At 38.5% G+C, this 23,274-nt stretch overlaps 1 protein-coding gene across 11 annotated transcripts in view; it reads right to left on the reverse strand.

Moving 5' to 3' along the window:
• LOC144580351 (spermatogenesis-associated protein 17-like) overlaps nt 1–4,769 on the reverse strand; it is a 150,917-nt gene extending 146,148 nt beyond the window's left edge. For 6 of the 11 annotated variants that reach the window (XM_078356560.1, XM_078356553.1, XM_078356557.1 and 3 more), the window contains exon 1: nt 4,115–4,768. In XM_078356560.1, the coding sequence (XP_078212686.1) occupies nt 4,115–4,173 (59 nt within the window). In that variant the 5' untranslated portion in view covers nt 4,174–4,768. Of the gene's footprint in view, nt 1–2,225; nt 2,250–4,114 lie in introns of those variants that run through there. The other 5 variants (XM_078356559.1, XM_078356556.1, XM_078356558.1 and 2 more) reach the window with 2 other exon arrangements.
• Nucleotides 4,770–23,274: the final 18,505 nt, after the last annotated feature.

Raw genomic sequence — 23,274 nt, forward strand, 5'->3', positions numbered from 1 at the left:
ATAAGTTGAATACTGAACAAATTTGATGGCCCTAGTAAGAACCCCAGCCAAGAGGATTTATAAAGACTTGGGGATAACAGGGATGCAGGACTGAAGAGAGAATTTGCAGCCAAGCAATTTCCCTTTCTGTTGATAAGAACTTCTGATTGGGTTGACAACTGATGGCAAATTGGGCTGGAAAGAATGAAGAAAAGTAGCCTGAGAGCTGTTGAATAATCAACTGATGAAATAAAAGCCAGTTTATGAGCAGTAGAACTTCATTTCCCACTTCATGAAATTAATATCCACAGTGACAGGTGGTCAAACAGGACTTGGGAGGATTGTGACAAGAGCACAGCTGCCTATTTCTCCAGTTTATGTTTCATCCCTCATCAGATAGTTGAATGACTGAACAAGAAAATAAGCAATCAATATCCAGCCTTCTAGCTTAAGCTTTCAACAGAGTGCAAGAATTTTTAGACAATTAGATATTTTGGTAAGGTATAACATTACTTCAACAAAATATATTATTTTGGTAAGGTATAACATTACTCAAACAAAATATATTACAATAATCACTTGGAAAATGAAAGAAAATATATCATTAACAAATATAATAGAAAAATACAAGATTTTCACAAATAAAATTAACAAATAAAAATAAAGTTTATATTGACAATCACAAAAATTCATTGATGAACATATTTAAAATCCTCACATAAATGAGGAGACATTCCTTGACACAGACTAAAATTATGAAAATATAACTTTTTCCTACACTACAAGTTTAATTTAAACCTATTGAAAAACATAATTGGGGTCTGGGTGTGGTGGCTCATGCCTATACTCCTAGCACTTTGGGAGGCTGAAATGGCCCTATCATTGGAGGTCAGGAGTTTGAGACCAACCTGGCCAACATGGTGAAATGCTGTTTCTACAAAAAATACAAAAATTATCCAGGCGTGGTGGTGCATGCCTGTCATTCCAGCTATTTAGGAGGCTGGGACAACAGAATCCCTTGAGCCCGGGAAACGGAGGTTGCAATGAGCTCTCTTGTCACTGTTCTCCAGCATGAGCAACAGAGCAAGACTCTTGTCTCCAAAAATTAATTAAGTAAGTAAGTAAGTAAGTAAGTAAAATAAAGACACAATTTGTTATTTTTGAAACGTCAAAATGATTCAAGATTTAGTTGGATAGAGAATTATAAAAACAAGCCACAATCTTTTTTGGGAAAGCAAAAGTGTCTTGTAGCTATTTCAGCCATGTGATACTACATAGGATTACAAAGAAAGAGAAGAATCACACAGCACAGACTGACAAGAAATATACTTGAAAACATGTGGGGACTTAAGATGGCACATACTGTAAGAAATAAAGCAATAATTTAATAAATGCTAGTGTAATAACTTGGTCATTAATAATTTTTAAGCCAAATTTCAAATTTCCTCTTTATATTAAATAGATTTCAGAGGAATTCAATATTCAGTGTGACAAAAGTAACTCTAAAATATCAAAAGAAAATATGGATGACTATTCTTAAAATCAAACAAAGAAGAAATTATTTGTAAGTATAACTGCATAAGAATTGAAAGGCCAACATGTTTCACAATCTCCATAAATATGTTTGCAAGTAAAATGCAAACAGGGAAAGATAATTGCAACACAGATGATAAAAGGATTTGTTTCCTTGAAACATAGGACTTTTTACAAGTCCACAGGAAAAAAAGTAAACTAATTAGGCAAACAGAACAAATATAAACAGAAAAGTCATTACAGAATACAAATGGCTACTGAAGATATTCAAATTACTAAAATTCAAAACTTCAATTAAAAAATTAGAATTGTTCTTTATTAGATTAGATGTTATTAACAAAGGTATAAAGAAACAGGAATTTGTGTGCAGTGTTGGTAGAAGTACAAATTAACATTTTTCTTATGGAAAATTAGACAATGTGTTTTATTTTATTGTATTATTTTATTTTGAGACAGTCTTACTCTGTTGCTCAGGCTGGAGTGCAGTGGTGCAATCTCAGCTCACTGCACCCTCCACCTCTTGGGTTCAGGCAATTCTGCCTCAGTCTCTCGAATTGCTAGGAATATAGGCATATGCCACCACGCCCATCTAATTTTTGTATTTTTAGTAGAGACAGGGTTTCTCCATGCTGACCAGAGGCAGAAAAGAGGTAACACAGGACTTAGTGAGCTAAGGAAGGCCACCAGACCCAAATTAAGTTGAGAGTACTTACATCAAATGCAAGTCTTAGTAACAGATGCCAGCAGAACTCCTAGGGACAAGAATGATCAATCACATAGCAGCAGACACCAGCCACTGTTACCTACATATAAGTCAAGATTCCCTTTTAAGCCTTACGGCCGCAGGTAACATAAGCCTCCTCTACACTTATAGGTCATCTGAGAGAGGATCATGGAGAACTCAAGAAATTATGAAAAAGATAAACTTATTTAAGAAATTATTTTACTACACTAAGCCAAAGTAAACTGATACCTAGTTTTTCCCTCTTCCATCCCAATGCTAGCAGGAGGGAATGGGGCTGAAGAATACACCAAGGATATTAAAGTTAAAGGAAAAAGAAGTTGTTATAGTTAATGGTACTTCTGAGTGTGATGCCTTATCTGTGAATATGTCATGACTAAACTCACAATCTGTAGTATATTAGTTTATTTAGATGAATTTTTTGAATCTAGATATATATGTCTTTCTAGTAATATACATATACACTTACACAGATTCAGTGACTGTAAATAGTTCTGACCCAAAATATCTCAGAGAACTCCACAATCCAGCAGGCTGCAGCCATATCCTCTTCACTGAAGTCTGAGTCTTATCAAGAATGTGTGGGGAGAGGATCTTCCACACATTTCCTTCTGTGGGTTCTCTTCCTTAGTCCTACAGGTGGTAACTTCTCCCAGTATTTACTATTTCTGTATTCTTTAGAATTATCTCTTATACAAATTATAATGCTGTATGTTTTTTTATAAATTATGTGCAAAAGTCTTAGCCTTTTCTTTTCTTTCTTTAGAAAAATATTTGTTTATTTATTTATTTAAAGACAAGGCCTTGCAGTATTGGCCAGGCTGGACTCAAATGATCCTCCCACCTCAGCCTCCTGAGTAGTTAGGACTACAGGCATGCACCACTGTGTCCAGCATTAGCCTTTAGTTATCACTGGTAAGATGACTGTTGCAGCTCGTCATATCGTGCATATTTCAGAAAAAAGAAAAAAAAATAGAAGAAAAACTAGCAGATCTTATTGCTCAAAATGACATCATATTGCCACTTTTAGATGAAAGATGCTTAGAAAACCAATAACATGAGCTAAGTTGCAGTGTTGGAATGAACATTGAGTGATCAAATCTATGAAATTTTCCATAGTCCATCTCATTGTAGAGTCAATATTTGTGTCAGTTACCAATTTTTTACCACTCAGTTTCAAATAATTTATTCTTTGCTACACTTGCTGAAACTGGACTTGGACTTAAAACATTTTAACTTTACTAGCTGTACAACATTAGTCTGAAATAAAGGGTTCCAGAGGGATATGTTAACACATGACAAAGGAAAGTGTTACCCCTTCCCTCCCTCAGTTCCAATTGTCTGCTTTCTTTCTTCAATGGCTTGGCTATCAGCTCTATGAAGGAGAATCAGTAGTGCCTAACAGCTAGTGAGTTTTGCTGATACTGCAATAGGTAGGTCCTTGCTTATCAACTCCAGCCTGTCAGCACCGCCATGGGCAGTTTTCTGCTCATTAGGGTCAGACCACTAGCTGCAAAACAGCTCTCGCCCATGACATCTTGGAGAACCCCACAATCCAGCAGACTGCAGCCAGTCCTCTCCAATGAAGTCTAAATTGCATCACTGACGGGTGGGGAGAGGCTCTCCCAAACTTTTCCGTTCCTTGGGTACTCTCCCATAGGCTTAACGGTGGTAACGTCTCTTAATATTGACTATATCTGTATTCTCTAGAGTTCCTTTTTATTCATTTTAAAATTTATTCATCTTGTATTCGTTATAAAACTTCATATTAAATTTTCTCAGCTCAAATTACTGGTGTGGGTTTTTGTCTCCTGACGAGTCCCTGACTAATACAATACCCTAACAATCCTCTTTCCTTACTTAAACTTTGTATGAAGTGCTTCATTCCTTTCCCAAAGAAGATGGGACCATTGTTGCATCTGTTACTGAATTTAAAGTCACATGCAGTTCTGTCCATCGGTGTAACTCTTAATTACCTGTCAACTAAATTAAAATACAAATTATTTGCCTATAACACACCAGCACTGAATGCTAGAGAAGAAATGGAATAAGAGTAACCACAACAAAAAGTCCACATTAGGAAAAATAGAAAATGAGAAAGAAATAGTTACTAATACAGAACACACATGAAATTCTGCTACATAGGTAAAGAGTTCTTGTTAAGAGGTATTTTCTTGGGGAGACAAACAGAATATTCCACATCTGTTATCTTCCATGATCACATACGAGGTGGCCATTGTAGAGAGCAGAAGACAATATTTCTGGAGAATGCATTGCTCTAGTTGCCCACTGGGAACCTACTGGTCCACGTTCAGTTTCACAAGCAAATGACCACAACCAAGTTTTCTAGAATTTATGGTCTTAGATGCTGGCTTCGAAGCTCTGCTGCTGTTTTTCTGTTCAGTTAGTTGGTTTTGTCTACCAGCCAGTACTTGCATTCATCTAAAACAACAAATTTGGATGGCAGGGCAGCAATTCACAATTTTTCTAGCTTGAATTTAATTCTTTAAACACAGTAAGATTGACCGATTGTTTCCTCCTCCTCCTCCTCCTCCTCCTCCTCCTCCTCCTCCTCCTCCTCCTCCTCCTCTTCCTCGGCCTCCTCCTTGTGGGAAGCAATTCACAAGTTTTCCAGCTTGGATTTTATTCATTAAACATAATAAGACTGAGTGATTGTTTGCTCCTCCTTCTTCTCCTTCTCCTCCTCCGGGCAGCAACTCACAATTTTTCTAGCTTCCATGTAATTCTTTAAACATAATAAGATTGACCGATTGTTTCCTCCTCCCCCTACTCCCCCCACTCCCTCCCATTCCCCACTTCCTCTCCACGTCCCCCGAGCCCTCCACCTCCTCCTCCCCCTCACTTCCTGCTCCTCATACTCCTCCACCTGGCAGAAATTAACAATTTTTTCAGCTGGGATTTTATTCTTTAAACCTAATAAGATTGACTGATTGTTTCCTCCTCCTCCTCCTCCTCCTCCTCCTCCTCCTCCTCCTCCTCCTCTTCCTCCTCCTCTTCCTCCTCCTCCTCTTCCTCCTCCTCTTCCTCCTCCTCCTCTTCCTCCTCCTCCTCCTCCTCTTCCTCCTCCTCCTCCTCCTCTTCCTCCTCCTCCTCCTCCTCCTCCTCCTTCTCCTCCTCCTCCTTTTCCTCCTCCACCTCTGGGCAGCAATTCACAATTTTTGTAGCTTGGATTGTATTCTTTCAACACAATAAGATTGACCGATTGTTTCCTCCTCCTCCTCCTCCTCCTCCTCCTCCTCCTCCTCCTCCTCCTCCTCATCCTCCCACGGGAAGCAATTCAAAATTTTTCTAGCTTGGATTTTAATCTTTCAACATAATAAGATCGACTGATTGTTTTCTCCTCCTCCTCCTCCTCCTCCTCCTCCTCCTCCTCCTCCTCCTCCTTCTCCTCCTCCTCCTCCACTGGGCAGCAATTCACAGTTTTCTAGCTTGGATTTTATGCTTTCAACATAGTAAGATTGACTGATTGTTTCCTCCTCCTCCTCCTCCTCCTTTTCCTCCGGACAGCAATTCACAATTTTTGTAGCTTGGATTGTATTCTTTCAACATAATAAAAATGACTGATTGTTTCCTCCTCCTCCTCCTCCTACTCCTACTCCTCTTCCTCCTCCTCCTCGTTTATCTCCTTCTCCTCCTCCTCCACCTCTGGGCGGCAATTCACAATTTTTGGAGCTTGGATAGTATTCTTTCAACATAATAAGATTGACTGATTGTTTCCTCCTCCTCCTCCTCCCCCTCCTCCCGGCAGTAATTCACAATTTTTCTAGCTTGTATTTTAATCTTTCAACATAGTAATATTGACAGTTTCCTCCTCCTCCTCCTCCTCCTCCTCTTCCTCCTCGTCTGGGCAGCAATTCACAATTTTTGTAGCTTGTACTTTATTCTTTCAACATAACAAAATTGACTGATTGTTTCCTCCTCCTCTCTGCAATTTACAATTTTTCTAGCTTGCATTTATGCTTTAAACAATATAATATTCACTGATTGTTTCCTCCTCCTCCTCCTCCTCCTCTTCATCCTTCTCCTCCTCCTTTTCCTTCTCCAGCCAACAATTCACAATATTTCTAGCTTGAATATAATTCTTTCAACATGATAAGATTGACTGATTGCTTTCTCCTCCTTGTTCTCCTTCTCCTCCTGCTCCTTCGAGCAGAAATTCACAATTTTTCTAACTTTGAATTTATTCTTTCAACATAATAAGATTGACTGATTGTTTTCTCCTCCTGGTCCTCCTCCTACTCCTCCTCCTCCTCCCCTGAGCAGCAATTCACAATTCTTCTAGCTTGGATTTTTAACCTTTCAACATAATAAGACTGTTTCCAACTCCTCCTCTTCCTCCTCCTCCTCCTTCTCCTCCTCCTCCTCCACCATGCAGCAATTCACAACATTTCTAGCTTGGATTTTATTCTTTCAACATAATGAGATTGACTGATTGTTCCCTGCTCCTCCTACACTTCCTCCTCCTCTGGGCAGCAATTCACAATTTTTTTTAGTTTGAATTTTATTCTTTCAACATAATAAGATTGAAAGATTGTTTCCTCCTTCTGCTCCTCCTTCTCCTCCTCCTCCTCCTCCTCCTCCTCCTCCTCCTGGTCCTCCTCCTCTGGGCAACAATTCACAATATTTCTAGCTAGAATTTTATTCTTTCAACATAATATGATTGACTGATTGTTTCCTCCTCTTCCTCCTCCTCCTCCTCCTTTTCTTCTGGGCTTCAATTCACAATTTTTCTAGCTTGGATTTATTTTTCAACTTAATAAGACTGACTATTTCCTCCTCCTCCTCCTCCTCCTCCTCCTCCAACACTTCCGTTTTTTACTTTTTGTCCTTCTCCACTACCTACAAAAAGAAATTTACAGTTTTATAGCTTGGATTGTATTCTTTCAACATAATAAGATTGACTGATTGTTTTCCCCTGCTCCTCCTCATCCTTCTCCTCCTCTGGTCAGAAATTCACAATTTTTCTAGCTTGGAATTCATTCTTTCAACATAATCAGAATGAGTGATTGTTTCCTCCTCCTCCTCCTCCTCCTCCTCCTCCTCCTCCTCCTCCTCCTCCTCCTTCTTTTCCTTCTCCTCCTTTTCCCTCAGGAAGCAATTCAAAATTTTTCTAGCTTGCATTTTAATCTTTCAACATAATAAGATTGACTGATTATTTCCTCCTTCTCCTACTTCTCCTTTTCCACTGGGCAGCAATTCACAATATTTCTTGTTTGGATTTTATTCTTTCAACATAATAAGATTGAGTGACTTTTTCCTCTTCCTTCTCCTCCTCCTCCTCCTCCTCCTCCTGTTCCTCCTCCAATGCAGAGCAAATCACAATTTTTTAGCTTGGAATTTATTCTTTCAACATGATAAGATTTACTGATTGTTTTCTCCTCCTCCTCCTCCTTCTCCTCCTCCACCTCTTCTCTTGGGAGGCAATTCAAAATTTTTCTAGCTTGGACTTTAATCTTTCAACATAATAAGACTGACTGATTGTTTTCTCCTCCTCCTTCTTTTCCTCCTCCTCCTCCTCCTTCTCCTCTTCCTCCTTTCTTCTAATCTGGGCAGCAAATCATAATTTTTTTAGCTTGGAATTTATTCTTTCAACATGATAAGGTTTACTGATTGTTTTCTCCTACTCTTTCTCCTTCTCCTCCTCCTCCTCCTCCACCTCCTGTCTCGGGAAGCAATTCAAAATTTTTCTAGCTTGGATTTTAATCTTTCAACATAATAAGACTGACTGATTGTTTTCTTCTCCTCCTACTTCTCCTCCTCCTCGACTCCGCAGCAATTCACTATTTTTCTTGTTTGGATTTCATTCTTGCAACATAATAAGATTGAGAGATTTTTTCCTCCTCCTCCTCCTCCTTCTTCTCCTCTTCCTCCTCTAAAAATGCACAGAAATTCACAATTTGTCGAGCTTGGATTTTATTCTTTCAACATAATAAGATTGACTGATTGAATTCTCCACCTCCTCCTCCTTTATCTCACAGCAGTTCACAATTTCTCTATCTTTCATTTATGTTTTAAACATAGTAAGATTCACTTATTGTTTTTTTTTTTCTTTTCCTCGTCCTTCTCTTCTCCTCCTCATCCATCCAACAATTCACAATATTTCAAGCTTGGATATAATTCTTTCAACATGATAAGACTGACTGATTTTTTCCTTTTTCTCCTCTTCCTTCTCCTCCTCCCCCTCCTCCTTCTCCCCCTTCCCTGAGCAGCAATTCACAATTTTTCTAGTTTGGATTTTATGCTTTCAACATAATAGGATTGAGTGATAGTTTTCTTCTCCTCGTCCTCCTCCTCCTGCTCCTGCTCCTCCTCTTCCTCCTCCTCCTCATCCTTCTTCTCCTCCTCCCCCTACTCCTCCAATGCGCAGCAATTTACAATTTGTCTAGCTTGAATTTCTCCTTTAAACATAATAAGATTGACTGATTGTTTCCTCCTCCTTCTCCTCCTCCTCCTAATATACTGGGCAGCAATTTACAATTTTTCTAGCTTGTATTTTATGCTTCAACATAATAAGATTGACTGATTATTTTCTTTTACTCCTCATCCTCATCCTCTTCTTCCTCCTTCTCCTCCTCCTCCTTTTTTATCATCCAGAAATTCACAGTTTTTCTAGCTTGGCTCCTCCGGCTCCTCCTCCTCCTCCGAGCGGCAAATCACAATTTTTCTAGCTTGGATATTATTGTTTCAACATAATAAGTTTGACGGATTCTTTCTTCCTCCTCCTTCTTCTTTTCTTTTTCCTTCTTAGCTTCCTTTTTTTCTTTTTCCTCCTCCTTTTCCTCCTTCTCCTCCAGGGAGCAATTCACAATTTCTCTAGCTTGGATTTCATTCTGAAGTATTTACACCTGGGCATAAGTAACTTACCTTGTGACGTAACTGAAGTATTTACAATTGTTTAGAATTTACTGGGTGTAACTTAATTACCTTGTGACTTAACTTAAGTATTTACAATTGTTAAGTATTTACTGGGCTTAGCTTACTTACCTTGTGACTTAAGTATTTACAATTGTTAACTATTTACAACTGGGCGTTACTTACTTACCTCGTGACTTAACTTAAGTATTTACAATTGCTAAGTATTTACAACTGGGTGTAACTTACCTTGTAACTGACCTATTCCATTATATTTATCTGATGTAAGGAGACTTGTGATTTTATCGCAAAACTTTCTGTTCCTCTTTATCTCATGGAAATAACTTTTTTGTTTTATGTAAGGAACTCTACTTGTAACATCTACAAGCAGACCCTGAGTGCAATAAGGCTTTTGGCGAAGCATAGCTTCTTAACCCTGCAGACGTTTTCTGTCTGTCATCTTTTATCTTCTGCACACCATCTACACAGGTTGGGACACTCTTGCTGGCCAGGAGCCCCCAGCCAACGTGCTACTCCTCTCAGATTTACTGAATGTTTCCTCCTTTTCCTCCTCTTTCTAGCAATGCAAAATTTTTGTAGTCTGGATTTTATTCTTCAAACATAATAGCATTGACTGACTCTTTCCTCTGCCTTTTCCTCCTCCTCCTCCTCCTCCTCCTCCTCCTCCAATGTGCAGCAATTCAAAATTTGTTTTGCTTAGATTTTCTCCTTTCAACATAATAAGATAGACTGGTTGTTTCCTCCTCTTTCTCCTCCTCCTCCACCTCCAACTTTTTCTTAAGGCCGCCACTCATAATTTTTTTAGCTTGGAATTTATTCTTTCAACATGATAAGATTGACTGATAGTTTTCTCTTTCTCCTTCTTGTTCTTCTTCTTTTCCTCCTCCTCCTCCTCCTCCTCCTTTGCCTTCTCCTTCTCCTGGTCATCCAGCAATTCAGTTTTTCTAGCTTGGATTTTATTTTTTTATATCATAAGATTTACAGATTTATTCTTAATCTTCCTTCTTCCCCACCTCCTCCTACTCCTCCTGTTCCTCCTTCTTTTTTGGGCAGCAATTCACAATTTTTCTAGCTTGGATATTATTGTTTCAACATAATAAGTTTGACGGATTCTTTCTTCCTCCTCCACCTTCTTTTCCATTTCCTTCTCCTCTTCCTTTTTTTCTTTCTTCTCCTCCTTTTCCTTTTTCTCCTCCGGGCAGCAATTCACAATTTTTCTAGCTTGGATTTCATTCTGAAGTATTTACACCTGGGCATAAGTAACTTACCTTGTGACTTAACTGAAGTATTTACAATTGTTTAGAATTTACTGGGTGTAACTTACTTACCTTGTGACTTAACTTAAGTATGTACAATTGTTAAGTATTTACTGGGCTTAGCTTACTTACCTTGTAACTTAAGTATTTACAATTGCTAAGTATTTACAACTGGGTGTAACTTACCTTGTGACTGACGTATTCCATTATATTTATCTGATGTAAGGAGACTTGTGATTTTTTCACAAAACTTTCTGTTCTTCTTTATCTCATGGAAATAACTTTTGTGTTTTATATAAGCAACTCTACTTGTAATATCTACAAGCAGATCCTGAGTGCAATAAGGTTTTTGGTGAAACATAGCTTCTGAACACTGCAGACGTTTTCCGTCTGTCATCTTTTATCTTCTGCACACCATCTACACAGGTTGGGACCCTCTAGCTGGCCAAGAGCCCCCAGCCAACGTGCTACGTCTCTCAAACATTTACTGAATGTTTCCTCCATTTCCTCCTCTTTCTAGCAATGCAAAATTTTTGTAGTCTGGATTTTATTCTTTAAACATAAAAGCATTGACTGACTCTTTCCTCCTCCTCCTCCTCCTCCTCCTCCTCCTCGTCTTCCTCCTCCTCCAATGTGCAGCAATTCAAAATTTATTTTGCTTGGATTTTATCCTTTCAACATAATAAGATAGACTGGTTGTTTTCTCCTTCTTGTTGTTCTCCTTCTTCTTCTCCTCCTCCTCCTCCTCCACCCTCTCCTCCTCCTCCAGGCAGCAAATCACAATTTTTTTAGCTTGGAATTTATTCTTTAAACATGATAAGATTGACTGATAGTTTTCTCTTTCTACTTCTTGTTCTTCTTCTTTTCCTCCTCCTCCTTCTCCTCCTCCTCCTCCTCCTTCTCCTCCTTTAATGCGCAGCAATTCAAAATTTGTTTTGCTTGGATTTTATCCTTTCAACATAATAACATAATCTGGTTGTTTTGTCCTCCTCCTCCTCCTCCTCCTACTCCTCCTCCTCCTCCTCCTCCTCCTCTAATGCGCAGCAATTCACCATGTGTTTTGCTTTGATTTTATCTTTTCAACATAATAAAACGGACTGGTTGTTTTCTCCTTCTTGTTGTTCTCCTGCTTCTTCTCCTGCTCCTTCTTCTCCTCCTCCTTCTCCACCTCCTCATCCTCCTCCAGGCAGCAAATCCCAATTTTTTTAGCTTGGAATTTATTCTTTCAACATGACAAGATTGACTGATAGTTTTCTTTTTCTCCATCTTGTTCTTTGTCTTTTCCTACTCCTTCTCCTTTTCGTCCCCCTCCTCCTCCTTCTCCTCCTCTGCCTTCTCCTCCTCCTCGTAGATCGTCCAGCAATTCACAGTTTTTCTAGCTTGGATTTTATTCGTTTACCATAGTAAGATTTACTGATTTATTCTTAATCTTCCTTCTTCCCCACCTCCTCCTACTCCTCCTGCTCTTCCCTGTTTTTTGGGCAGCAATTCACAATTTTTCTAGCTTGGATATTATTGTTTCAACATAATAAGTTTGACGGATTCTTTCTTCCTCCTCCTCCTTCTTTTCCTTTTCCTTCTCCTCTTCCTTTTTTTCTTTCTCCTCCTCCTTTTCCTTTTTCTCCTCCGGGCAGCAATTCACAATTTCTCTAGCTTGGATTTCATTCTGAAGTATTTACACCTGGGCATAAGTAACTTACCTTGTGACGTAACTGAAGTATTTACAATTGTTTAGAATTTACTGGGTGTAACTTACTTACCTTGTGACTTAAGTATTTACAATTGTTAAGTATTTACTGGGCTTAGCTTACCTACCTTGTGACTTAAGTATTTACAATAGTTAACTATTTACAACTGGGCGTAACTTACTTACCTCGTGACTTAAGTATTTACAATTGCTAAGTATTTGCAACTGGGTGTAACTTACCTTGTGACTGACGTATTCCATTATATTTTTCTGATGTAAGGAGACTTGTGATTTTATCGCAAAACTTTCTGTTCTTCTTTATCTCATGGAGATCACTTTTTGTTTTATGTAAGCAACTCTACTTGTAGTATCTACAAGAAGACCCTGAGTGCAATAAGGTTGTTGGCGAAACATAGTTTCTGAACCCTGCAGACATTTTCTGTCTGTTACCTTTTATCTTCCACACACCATCTATCCAGGTTGGGACCCTGTTGCTAACCAAGATCCCTGAGCCAACGTGCTACTCCTCTCAGAGATTTACTGAATGTTTCCTCCTTTTCCTCCTCTTTCTAGCAATGCAAACTTTTTGTAGTCTGGATTTTATTCTTTAAACATAATAGCATTGACTGACTCTTTCCTCCTCCTCCTCCTCCTCCTCCTCCTCCTCCTCCTCCTCCAATGTGCAGCAATTCACCATTTGTTTTGCTTGGGATTTACCTTTTCAACATAATAAGATAAACTGGTTGTTTTCTCCTTCTTGTTGTTCTTTTTCTTATTCTCCTCCTCCTCCTCCTCCACCTCCTCCTTTTCTGCCAGGCAGCAAATCACAATTGTTTTAGCTTGGAATTTATTCTTTCAACATGATAAGATTGACTGACTGTTTTCTCTTTATACTTCTTGTTCTTCTTGTTTTCCTCCTCCTCCTCCTCCTCCTCCTCCTTCTCCTCCTTTATTGCACAGCAATCCGAAATTTGTTTTGCTTGGATTATATCCTTTCAACATAATAAGATAGTCTGGTTGTTTATTCCTCCTCCTCCTCCTTTTCCTCCTCTAATGCACAGAAATTCAAATTTTGTTTTGCTTGGATTTTATCTTTTCAACATAATAAGATAGACTGGTTGTTTTCCCCTTCTTGTTGTTCTTTTTATTCTTCTCCTTTTCCTCCTTCTCCTCCTCCTCCTCCACTTCCACCTCCTCCTGCAGGCAGCAAATCCCAATTTTTTTAGCTTGGAATTTATTCTTTCAACATGATAAGATTGACTGAGAGTTTTCTCTTTCTTCTTCTGGTTCTTCTTCTATTCCCCCTCCTCCTTCTCCTCCTCCTCCTTTGCCTTCTCCTCCTCCTCGTCGATTGTCCAGCAATTCACAGATTTTCTAGCTTGGATTTATTTCTTTTAACCTAATAAGATTTACTGATTTATTCTTAATCTTCCTTCTTCCCCACCTCCTCCTACTCCTCCTGTTCTTCCTTCTTTTTTGGGCAGCAATTCACAATTTTTCTAGCTTGGATATTATTGTTTCAACATAATAAGTTTAACGGATTCTTTCTTCCTCCTCCTCCTTCTTTTCCTTTTCCTTCTCCTCTTCCTTTTTTTCTTTCTCCTCCTCCTTTCCCTTATTTTTCTCTGGGCAGCAATTCACACTTTTTCTAGCTTGGATTTCATTCTGAAGTATTTACACCTGGGCATAAGTAACTTACCTTGTGACTTAACTGCAGTATTTACAATTGTTTAGAATATACTGGGTGTAACTTACTTACCTTGTGACTTAAGTATTTACAATTGTTAAGTATTTACTGGGCTTAGCTTACTTACCTTGTAACTTAAGAATTTACAATTGTTAACTATTTACAACTGGGTGTAACTTACTTACCTTGTGACTTAAGTATTTACAATTGCTAAGTATTTACAACTGGGTGTAACTTACCTTGTCACTGACTTATTCCATTATATTTATCTGATGTAAGGAGACTTGTGATTTTTTTGCAAAATTTTCTGTTCTTCTTTATCTCATGGAAATAACTTTTTTGTTTTATGTAAGCAACTCTACTTGTGATATCCACAAGCGGACCCTGAGTGCAAAAAGGCTGTTGGCGAAACATATCTTTTTAACCCTGCAGACGTTTTCTGTCTGTCATCTTTTATCTTCGGCACACCATCTATCCAGGTGGGGACCCTCTTGCTGGCCAAGGGACCCCAGCCAATGTGCTACTCCTCTCAAAGATTTACTGAATGTTTTTTCCTTTTCCTCCTTTTTCTAGCAATGCAAAATTTTTGTATTCTGGATTTTATTCTTTCAACATAATAGCATTGACTGACTCTTTCCTCCTCCTCCTCCTCCTCCTCCTCCTCCTCTGCCTTCTCCTCCTCCTCGTCCATCATCCAGCAATTCAGTTTTTCTAGCTTGAATTTATTTCTTTTAACCTAATAAGATTTACTGATTTATTCTTAATCTTCCTTCTTCCCCACCTCCTCCTACTCCTCCTGTTTTTCCTTCTTTTTTGGGCAGCAATTCACAATTTTTCTAGCTTGGATATTATTGTTTCAACATAATAAGTTTGACGGATTCTTTCTTCCTCCTCCTCCTTCTTTTCCTTTTCCTTCTCCTCTTCCTTTTTCTCTTTCTCCTCCTCCTTTTCCTTTTTTTCCTCCGGGCAGATATTCACAATTTCTCTAGCTTGGATTTCATTCTGAAGTATTTACACCTGGGCATAAGTAACTTACCATGTGACTTAACTGCAGTATTTACAATTGTTTAGAATTTACTGGGTGTACATTACTTACCTTGTGACTTAACTTAAGTATTCACAATTGTTAAGTATTTTCTGGGCTTAGCTTACTTACCTTGTGACTTAAGTATTTGCAATTGCTAAGTATTTACAACTGGGTGTAACTTACCTTGTGACTGACGTATTCCATTATATTTATCTGATGTAAGGAGACTTGTGATTTTTTTGCAAAACTTTCTGTTCTTTTTTATCTCATGGAAATAACGTTTTTGTTTTATGTAAGCAACTCTACTTGTAATATCTACAAGCAGACCCTGAGTGCAATAAGGTTGTTGGCGAAACATAGCTTCTGAAACTTGCAGACGTTTTGTGTCTGTCATCTTTTATCTTCCGCACACCATCTATCCAGGTTGGGACCCTCTAGCTGGCCAAGAGCCCCCAGCCAACGTGCATCTCCTCGCAGAGATTTACTGAATGTTTCCTCCTTTTCCTCCTCTTTCTAGCAATGCAAAGTTTTTGTAGTCTGCATTTTATTCTTTCAACATAATAGCATTGACTGACTCTTTCCTCCTCCTCCTCCTTCTCCTCCTCCTTTAATGTGCAGCAATCCAAAATTTGTTTTGCTTGGATTTTATCCTTTCAACATAATAAGATTGACTGGTTGCTTCCTCCTCCTCCTCCTCCTCCTCCTCCTCCTCCTCCTCCTCCTCCTCCTCCTCCAATGCACAGCAATTCACCATTTGTTCTGCTTGGATTTTATCTTTTCCACATAATAAGATAGACTGGTTGTTTGCTCCTTCCTGTTGTTCTCATTCTTCTTCTCCTCCTCCTCCTCCTCCTCCACCTCCTCCTCCTCCAGGCAGCAAATCACAATTTTTTTAGCTTGGAATTTATTCTTTCAACATGATAAGATTTACTGATAGTTTTCTCTTTTTCCTTCTAGTTCTTCTTCTTTTCCTCCTCCTCCTCCTCCTCCTCCTCCGCCGCCGCCACCGCCGCCGCCGTTGCTGCCGCCGCCGCCGCCATCTCCAATGTGCAGCATTTCACCATTTCTCTTCCTTGGATTTTATCTTTTGAACATAATAAGATAGACTGGTTGTTTTCTTCTTCTTCTTGTTTTTTTTTTTTTTTCTCCTCCTCCTCCTCCTCCACCACCTCCTCTTCCTCCAGGCAGAAAATCACAATTTTTTAAGCTTGGAATTTATTCTTTCAACATGATAAGACTGCCTGACAGTTTTCTCTTTCTCCTGCCTGTTCTTCTACTTTTCCTCCTCCCCCCCCTCCTCCTCCTCTGCCTTCTCCTCCTCCTCGTCGATCCTCCAGAAATTTACAGTTTTTCTAGCTTGGATTTTATTGTTTTTACATTATAATATTTACTGATTTATTATTAATCTTCCTTTTTACCCACCTCCTCCTACTCCTCCTGCTCCTTTTTCTTGTTTGGGAAGCTGTTCACAATTTTTCTAGCTTGGATATTATTGTTTCAACATAGTAAGTTTGACGGATTCTTTCTTCCATCTCCTCCTTCTTTTCCTTCTCCTTCTCTTCTTCCTTTTTTTCTTTCTTTTCCTCCTTTTCCTTTTTCTCCTCTGGGCAGCAATTCACAATTTCTCTAGCTTGAATTTCATTCTGAAGTATCTACACCTGGGCATAAGTAACTTACCTAGTGACTTAACTGCAGTATTTACAATTGTTTAGAATATAGTGGGTGTAACTTACTTACCTTGTGACTTAAGTATTTACAATTGTTAAGTATTTACTGGGCTTAGCTTACTTACCTTGTGACTTAAATATTTACAATTGTTAAGTATTTACTGGGCTTAGCTTACTTACCTTGTAACTTAAGTATTTACAATTGTTAACTATTTACAACTGGGTGTAACTTACTTACCTTGTGACTTAAGTATTTACAATTGCTAAGTATATACAACTGGGTGTAACTTACCTTGTGACTGACGTATTCCATTATATTTACCTGATGTACGGAGACTAGTGATTTTTTCGCAAAATTTTCTGTTCTTCTTAATCTCATGGAAATAACTTTTTTGTTTTATGTAAGCAACTCTACTTGTGATATCCACAAGCAGACCCTGAGTGCAAAAAGGTTGTTGGCGAAACATAGCTTCTTAACCCTGTAGATGTTTTCTTTCATCTTTTATCTTCCACACATCATCTATCCAGGTTGGGACCCTCTTGCTGGCCAAGGGCCCCCAGCCAACGTGCTACTCCTCTCAAAGATTTACTGAATGTTTTTTCCTTTTCCTCCTTTTTCTAGCAATGCAAAATTTTTGTATTCTGGATTTTATTCTTTCAACATAATAGCATTGACTGACTCTTTCCTCCTCCTCCTCCACCTCCTCCTCCTCTGCCTTCTCCTCCTCCTCATCGATCATCCAGCAATTCACAGTTTTTCTAGCTTGGATTTATTTCTTTTAACCTAATGAGATTTACTGATATATCCTTAATCTTCCTTCTACGCCACCTCCTCCTATTCTCCTGTTTTTCCTTCTTTTTTGGGCAGCAATTCACAATTTTTCTACCTTGGATATTATTGTTTCAACATAGTAAGTTTGATGGATTCTTTCTTCCTTCTCCTTCTTCTTTTTCTTCTCCTTCTCTTCTTTCTTTTTTTCTTTCTTTTCCTCCTTTTCCTTTTTTCTTCCGGGCAGCAATTCACAATTTCTCTAGCTTGGATTTCATTCTGAAGTATCTACACCTGGGCATAACTAACTTACCCGGTGACTTAATTACAGTATTTACAATTGTTTTTAGAATATACTACGTGTAACTTACTTACCTTGTGACTTAAGTATTTACAATTGTTAAGTATTTATTAGGCTAGGCTTACTTACCTTGTAACTTAAGTATTTACAATTGTTAACTATTTACAACTGGGTGTAACTTACTTACCTTGTGACTTAACTTACGTATTTACAATTGCTAAGTATTTACAACTGGGTGTAACTTACCTTGTGACTGACGTATTCCATTATATTTATCTGATGTAAGGAGACTTGTGATTTTTTCGGAAAATTTCCTGTTCTCCTTTATCTCATGGAAATAACTTTTTTGTTTTATGTAAGCTACTCTACTTGTAATATCTACAAGCAGACCCTGAGTGCAAAAAGGTTGTTGGCGAAACATAGCTTCTGAACCTTGCAGACGTTTTGTGTCTGTCATCTTTTATCTTCCACACACCATCTATCCAGGTTGGGACCCTCTAGCTGGCCAAGAGGCCCCAGCCAACGTGCTTCTCCTTGCAGAGATTTACTGAATGTTTCCTCCTTTTCCTCCTCTTTCTAGCAGTGCAAATTTTTTGTAGTCTGGATTTTATTCTTTAAACATAATAGCATTCATTGACTCTTTCCTCCTCCTTCTCCTCCTCCTCCTCCACCTCCTCCTCCTCCTCCTCCAATGCGCAGCAATTCACCATTTATTCTGCTTGGATTTTATCTTTTCAACATAATAAGATAGACTGGTTGTTTTCTCCTTCCTGTTGTTCTCCTTCTTCTTCTCCTCCTCCTCCTCCTCCTCCACTTCCTTCTCCTCCAGGCATCACATCACGATTTTTTTAGCTTGGAATTTATTCTTTCAACATGATAAGATTTACTGATAGTTTTCTGTTTATTTCTTGTTCTTCTTCTTTTCCTCCTCCCCCTCCTCCCCCTTCTCCTCCTCCTCCTCCTCTGCCTTCTCCTCCTCCTCGTCCATCGTCCAGCAATTCACAGTTTTTCTAGCTTGGATTTTATTCTTTTTACCTTATAATATTTACTGATTTATTATTAATCTTCCTTTTAACCCACCTCCTCCTACTCCTCCTGCTCCTTTTTCTTGTTTGGGCAGCTGTTCACAATTTTTCTAGCTTGGATATTATTGTTTCAACATAATAAGTTTGACGGATTATTTTTTCCTTCTTCTCCTTCTTTTCCTTCTCCTTCTCTTCTTCCTTTTTTTCTTTCTTTTCCTCCTTTTCCTTTTTCTCCTCTGGGCAGCAATTCACAATTTCTCTAGCTTGGATTTCATTCTGAAGTATCTACACCTGGGCATAAGTAACTTACCTAGTGACTTAACTGCAGTATTTACAATTGTTTAGAATATACTGAGTGTAACTTACTTACCTTGTTACTTAAGTATTTACAATTGTTAAGTATTTACTGGGCTTAGCTTACTTACCTTGTAACTTAAGTATTTACAATTGTTAAATATTTACAGCTGGGTGTAACTTACTTACCTTGTGACTTAAGTATTTACAATTGCTAAGTATTTACAACTGGGTGTAACTTACCTTGTGACTGACGTATTCCATTATATTTATCTGATGTAAGGAGACTTGTGATTTTTTTGCAAAACTTTCTGTTCTTTTTTTTCTCATGGAAATAACTTTTTTGTTTTATGTAAGCAACTCTACTTGTAATATCTACAAGCAGACCCTGAGTGCAATAAGGTTGTTGGCGAAACATAGCTTCTGAACCGTGCAGACGTTTTGTGTCTGTCATCTTTTATCTTCCGCAAACCATCTATCCAGGTTGGGACCCTCTAGCTGGCCAACAGCCCCCAGCCAACGTGCGTCTCCTCGCAGAGATTTACTGAATGTTTCCTCCTTTTCCTCCTCTTTCTAGCAATGCAAAATTTTTGTAGTTTGGATTTTATTCTTTCAACATAATAGCATTGACTGACTCTTTCCTCCTCCTCCTCCTCCTCCTCCTCCTTTTCCTCCTTCTCCTCCTCCTTTAATGTGCAGCAATTCAAAATTTGTTTTGTTTGGATTTTATCCTTTCAACATGATAAGATTGACTGGATGCCTCCTCGTCCTCGTCTTCCTCCTCCTCCTCTTCCAATGCACAGCAATTCACCATTTGTTCTCCTTGGATTTTATCTTTTCAACATAATGAGATAGACTGGTTGTTTTCTTCTTCCTGTTGTTCTTTTTCTTCTTCTCCTCATCCTCCTCCTCCACCTCCTCCTCCTCAAGGCAGCAAATCACAAAATTTTCAGCTTCGAATTTATTCTTTCAACATGATAAGATTTACTGATAGTTTTCTCTTTATTTCTTGTTCTTCTTCTTTTCCTCCTCCTCCTCCTCCTCCTCCTCCTCTTCCTCCTCCTTTTTTCATGTGCAGCAATTCAAAATTTTTTTTGCTTGAATTTTCTTATTTCAACAAAATAAGATAGTCTGGTTGTTTCCTCCTCCTCCTCCTCTTGCTCCTCTAATGCGCAGCATTTCACCATTACTTTTCCTTGGATGTTTTCTTTTCAACATAATAAGATAGACTGGTTGTTTTCTTCTTGTTGTTTTTCTTTCTTTTTCTCCTCCTCCTCCTCCTCCACCTCCTCCTCTTCCTCCAGGCAGCAAATCACAATTTTTTAAGCTTGGAATCTATTCTTTCAACATGATAAGATTGACTGACAGTTTTCTTTTTCTCCTGCTTGTTCGTCTTCTTTTACTCCTTTTCCTCCTCCTCCCTCTCCTCCTCCTCCTCCTCTGCCTTCTCCTCCTCCTTGTCCATCGTCCAGCAATTCAGTTTTTCTAGCTAGGATTTTATTCTTTTTACCTTATAATATTTACTGATTTATTATTAATCTTCTTTTTTACCCACCTCCTCCTACTCCTCCTGCTCCTTTTTCTTGTTTGGGCAGCTATTCACAATTTTTCTAGCGTTTCAACATAATAAGTTTGACGAATTCTTTCTTCCTTTTTTTCCTTCTTTTCCTCCTTTTCCTTTTTCTCCTCTGGGCAGCAATCCACAATTTCTCTAGCTTGGATATCATTCTGAAGTATCTACACCTGGGCATAACTAACTTACCTAGTGACTTAACTGCAGTATTTACAATTGTTTAGAATATACTGGGTGTAACTTACTTACCTTGTGACTTAAGTATTTACAATTGTTAAGTATTTACTGGGCTTAGCTTACTTACCTTGTAACTTATGTATTTACAATTGTTAACTATTTATAACTGGCTGTAACTTACCTTGTGACTTAACTTAAGTATTTACAATTGCTAAGTATTTACAACTGGGTGTAACTTACCTTGTGACTGATGTATTCCATTATATTTATCTGATGTAGGGAGACTTGTGATTTTTTTGCAAAATTTTCTGTTCTTCTTTATCTCATGGAAATAACTTTTTTGTTTTATGTAAGCAACTCTACTTGTGATATCCACAAGCAGACCCTGAGTGCAAAAAGTTGTTGGTTAAACATAGCTTCTTATCCTTGCAGACTTTTTCTGTCTGTCATCTTTTATCTTCCACACACCATCTATCCAGGTTGGGACCCTCTTGCTGGCCAAGGGCCCCCAGCCAACGTGCTACTCCTCTCAAAGATTTACTGAATGTTTTTTCCTTTTCCTCCTTTTTCTAGCAATGCAAAATTTTTGTATTCTGGATTTTATTCTTTCAACATAATAGCGTTGACTGACTCTTTCCTCCTCATACTCCTCCTCCTCCTCCTCTTCCTGCTCCTCCTCCTCCTCCTCCTCCTCTGCCTTCTCCTCCTCCACGTCGATCATCCAGCAATTCACAGTTTTTCTAGCTTGGATTTATTTCTTTTAACCTAATGAGATTTACTGATTTATTCTTAATCTTCCTTCTTCCCCACCTCCTCCTACTCCTCCTGTTTTTCCTTCTTTTTTGGGCAGGAATTCACAATTTTTCTAGCTTGGATATTATTGTTTCAACATAATAAGTTTGACGGATTCTTTCTTCCTCCTCCTCCTTCTTTTCCTTTTCCTTCTCCTCTTCCTTTTTTTCTTTCTCCTCCTCCTTTTCCTTTTCTTCCTCTGGGCAGATATTCGCAATTTCTCTAGCTTGAATTTTATTCTGAAGTATTTACACCTGGGCATAAGTAACTTACCTTGTGACTTAACTGCAGTATTTACAATTGTTTAGAATTTACTGGGTGTACCTAACATACTTTGTGACTTAACTTAAGTATTTACAATTGTTAAGTATTTTCTGGGCTTAGCTTACTTACCTTGTGACTTAAGTATTTACAATAGTTAACTCTTTACAACTGGGTGTAATATAATTACCTCGTGACTTAAGTATTTACAATTGCTAAGTATTTACAACTGGGTGTAACTTACCTTGTGACTGACGTATTCCATTATATTTATCTGATGTAAGGAGAGTTGTGATTTTTTTTCCCAAATCTTTCTGTTCTTTTTTATCTCATGGAAATAACTTTTTTGTTTTATGTAAGCAACTCTACTTGTAATATCTGCAAGCAGACCCTGAGTGCAATAAGGTTGTTGGCGAAACATAGATTCTGAACCTTGCAGATATTTTGTGTCTGTCATCTTTTATCTTCCGCACACCATCTATCCATGTTGGGACCCTCTAGCTGGCCAAGAGCTTCCAGTCAACGTGCTACTCCTCACAGAGATTTACTGAATGTTTCCTCCTCTTCCTCCTTTTTCTAGCAATGCAAAATTTTTGTAGTCTGGATTTTATTCTTTCAACATAATAGCATTGACTGACTTTCCTCCTCCTCCTCCTCCTCCTCCTCCTCCTCCTCCTCCTCCTCCCCCTCCTCTTTCTCCTCCTCCTCCTTTAATGTGCAGCAATTCAAAATTTGTTTTGCTTGGATTTTATCCTTTCAACATAATAAGATTGACTGGTTGCCTCCTCCTCCTCCTCCTCCTCCTCCTCCTTCTCCTCCTCCTCCTCCAATGGGCAGCAATTCACCATTTGTTCTCCTTGGATTTTATCTTTTCAACATAATGAGATAGATTGGTTGTTTTCTTCTTCCTGTTGTTCTCCTTCTTCTTCTCCTCATCCTCCTCCTCCACCTCCTCCTCCTCCAGGCAGCAAATCACAAAATTTTTAGCTTCGAATTAATTCTTTCAACCTGATAAAATTTACTGATAGTTTTCTCTTTATTTCTTGTTCTTCTTCTTTTCCTCCTCCTCCTCCTCCTCCTCCACCTCCTCCTCTATTTTTGATGTGCAGAAATTCAAAATTTGTTTTGTTTGGATTTTATTCTTTCAAAAAATAAGATAATCTGGTTGTTTCCTCCTCCTCCTCCTCCTCCTCCTCCTGGTCCTCTTCCTCCTCCTCTAATGAGCAGCATTTCACCATTTCTTTTCCTTGGATGTTTCCTTTTCAACATAATAAGATAGACTGGTTGTTTTCTTCTTGTTGTTTTTCTTTCTTTTTCTCCTCCTCCTCCTCCTCCACCTCCTCCTCCTCCTCCAGGCAGCAAATCACAATTTTTTAAGCTTGGAATTTATTCTTTCAACATGATAAGATTGACTGACAATTTTCTTTTTCTGCTGCTTGTTCTTCTTCTTTTCCTCCTTCCCCTCCTCCTCCTTCTCCTCCTCCTCCTCCTCTGCCTTCTCCTCCTCCTCGTCCATCGTCCAGCAATTCACAGTTTTTCTAGCTTGGATTTTATTCTTTTTACATTATAATATTTACTGATTTATTATTAATCTTCCTTTATACCCACCT

Source organism: Callithrix jacchus, chromosome 19 (genome assembly GCF_049354715.1).
Source record: "Callithrix jacchus isolate 240 chromosome 19, calJac240_pri, whole genome shotgun sequence".
Classification (NCBI taxonomy): domain Eukaryota; kingdom Metazoa; phylum Chordata; class Mammalia; order Primates; family Cebidae; genus Callithrix; species Callithrix jacchus.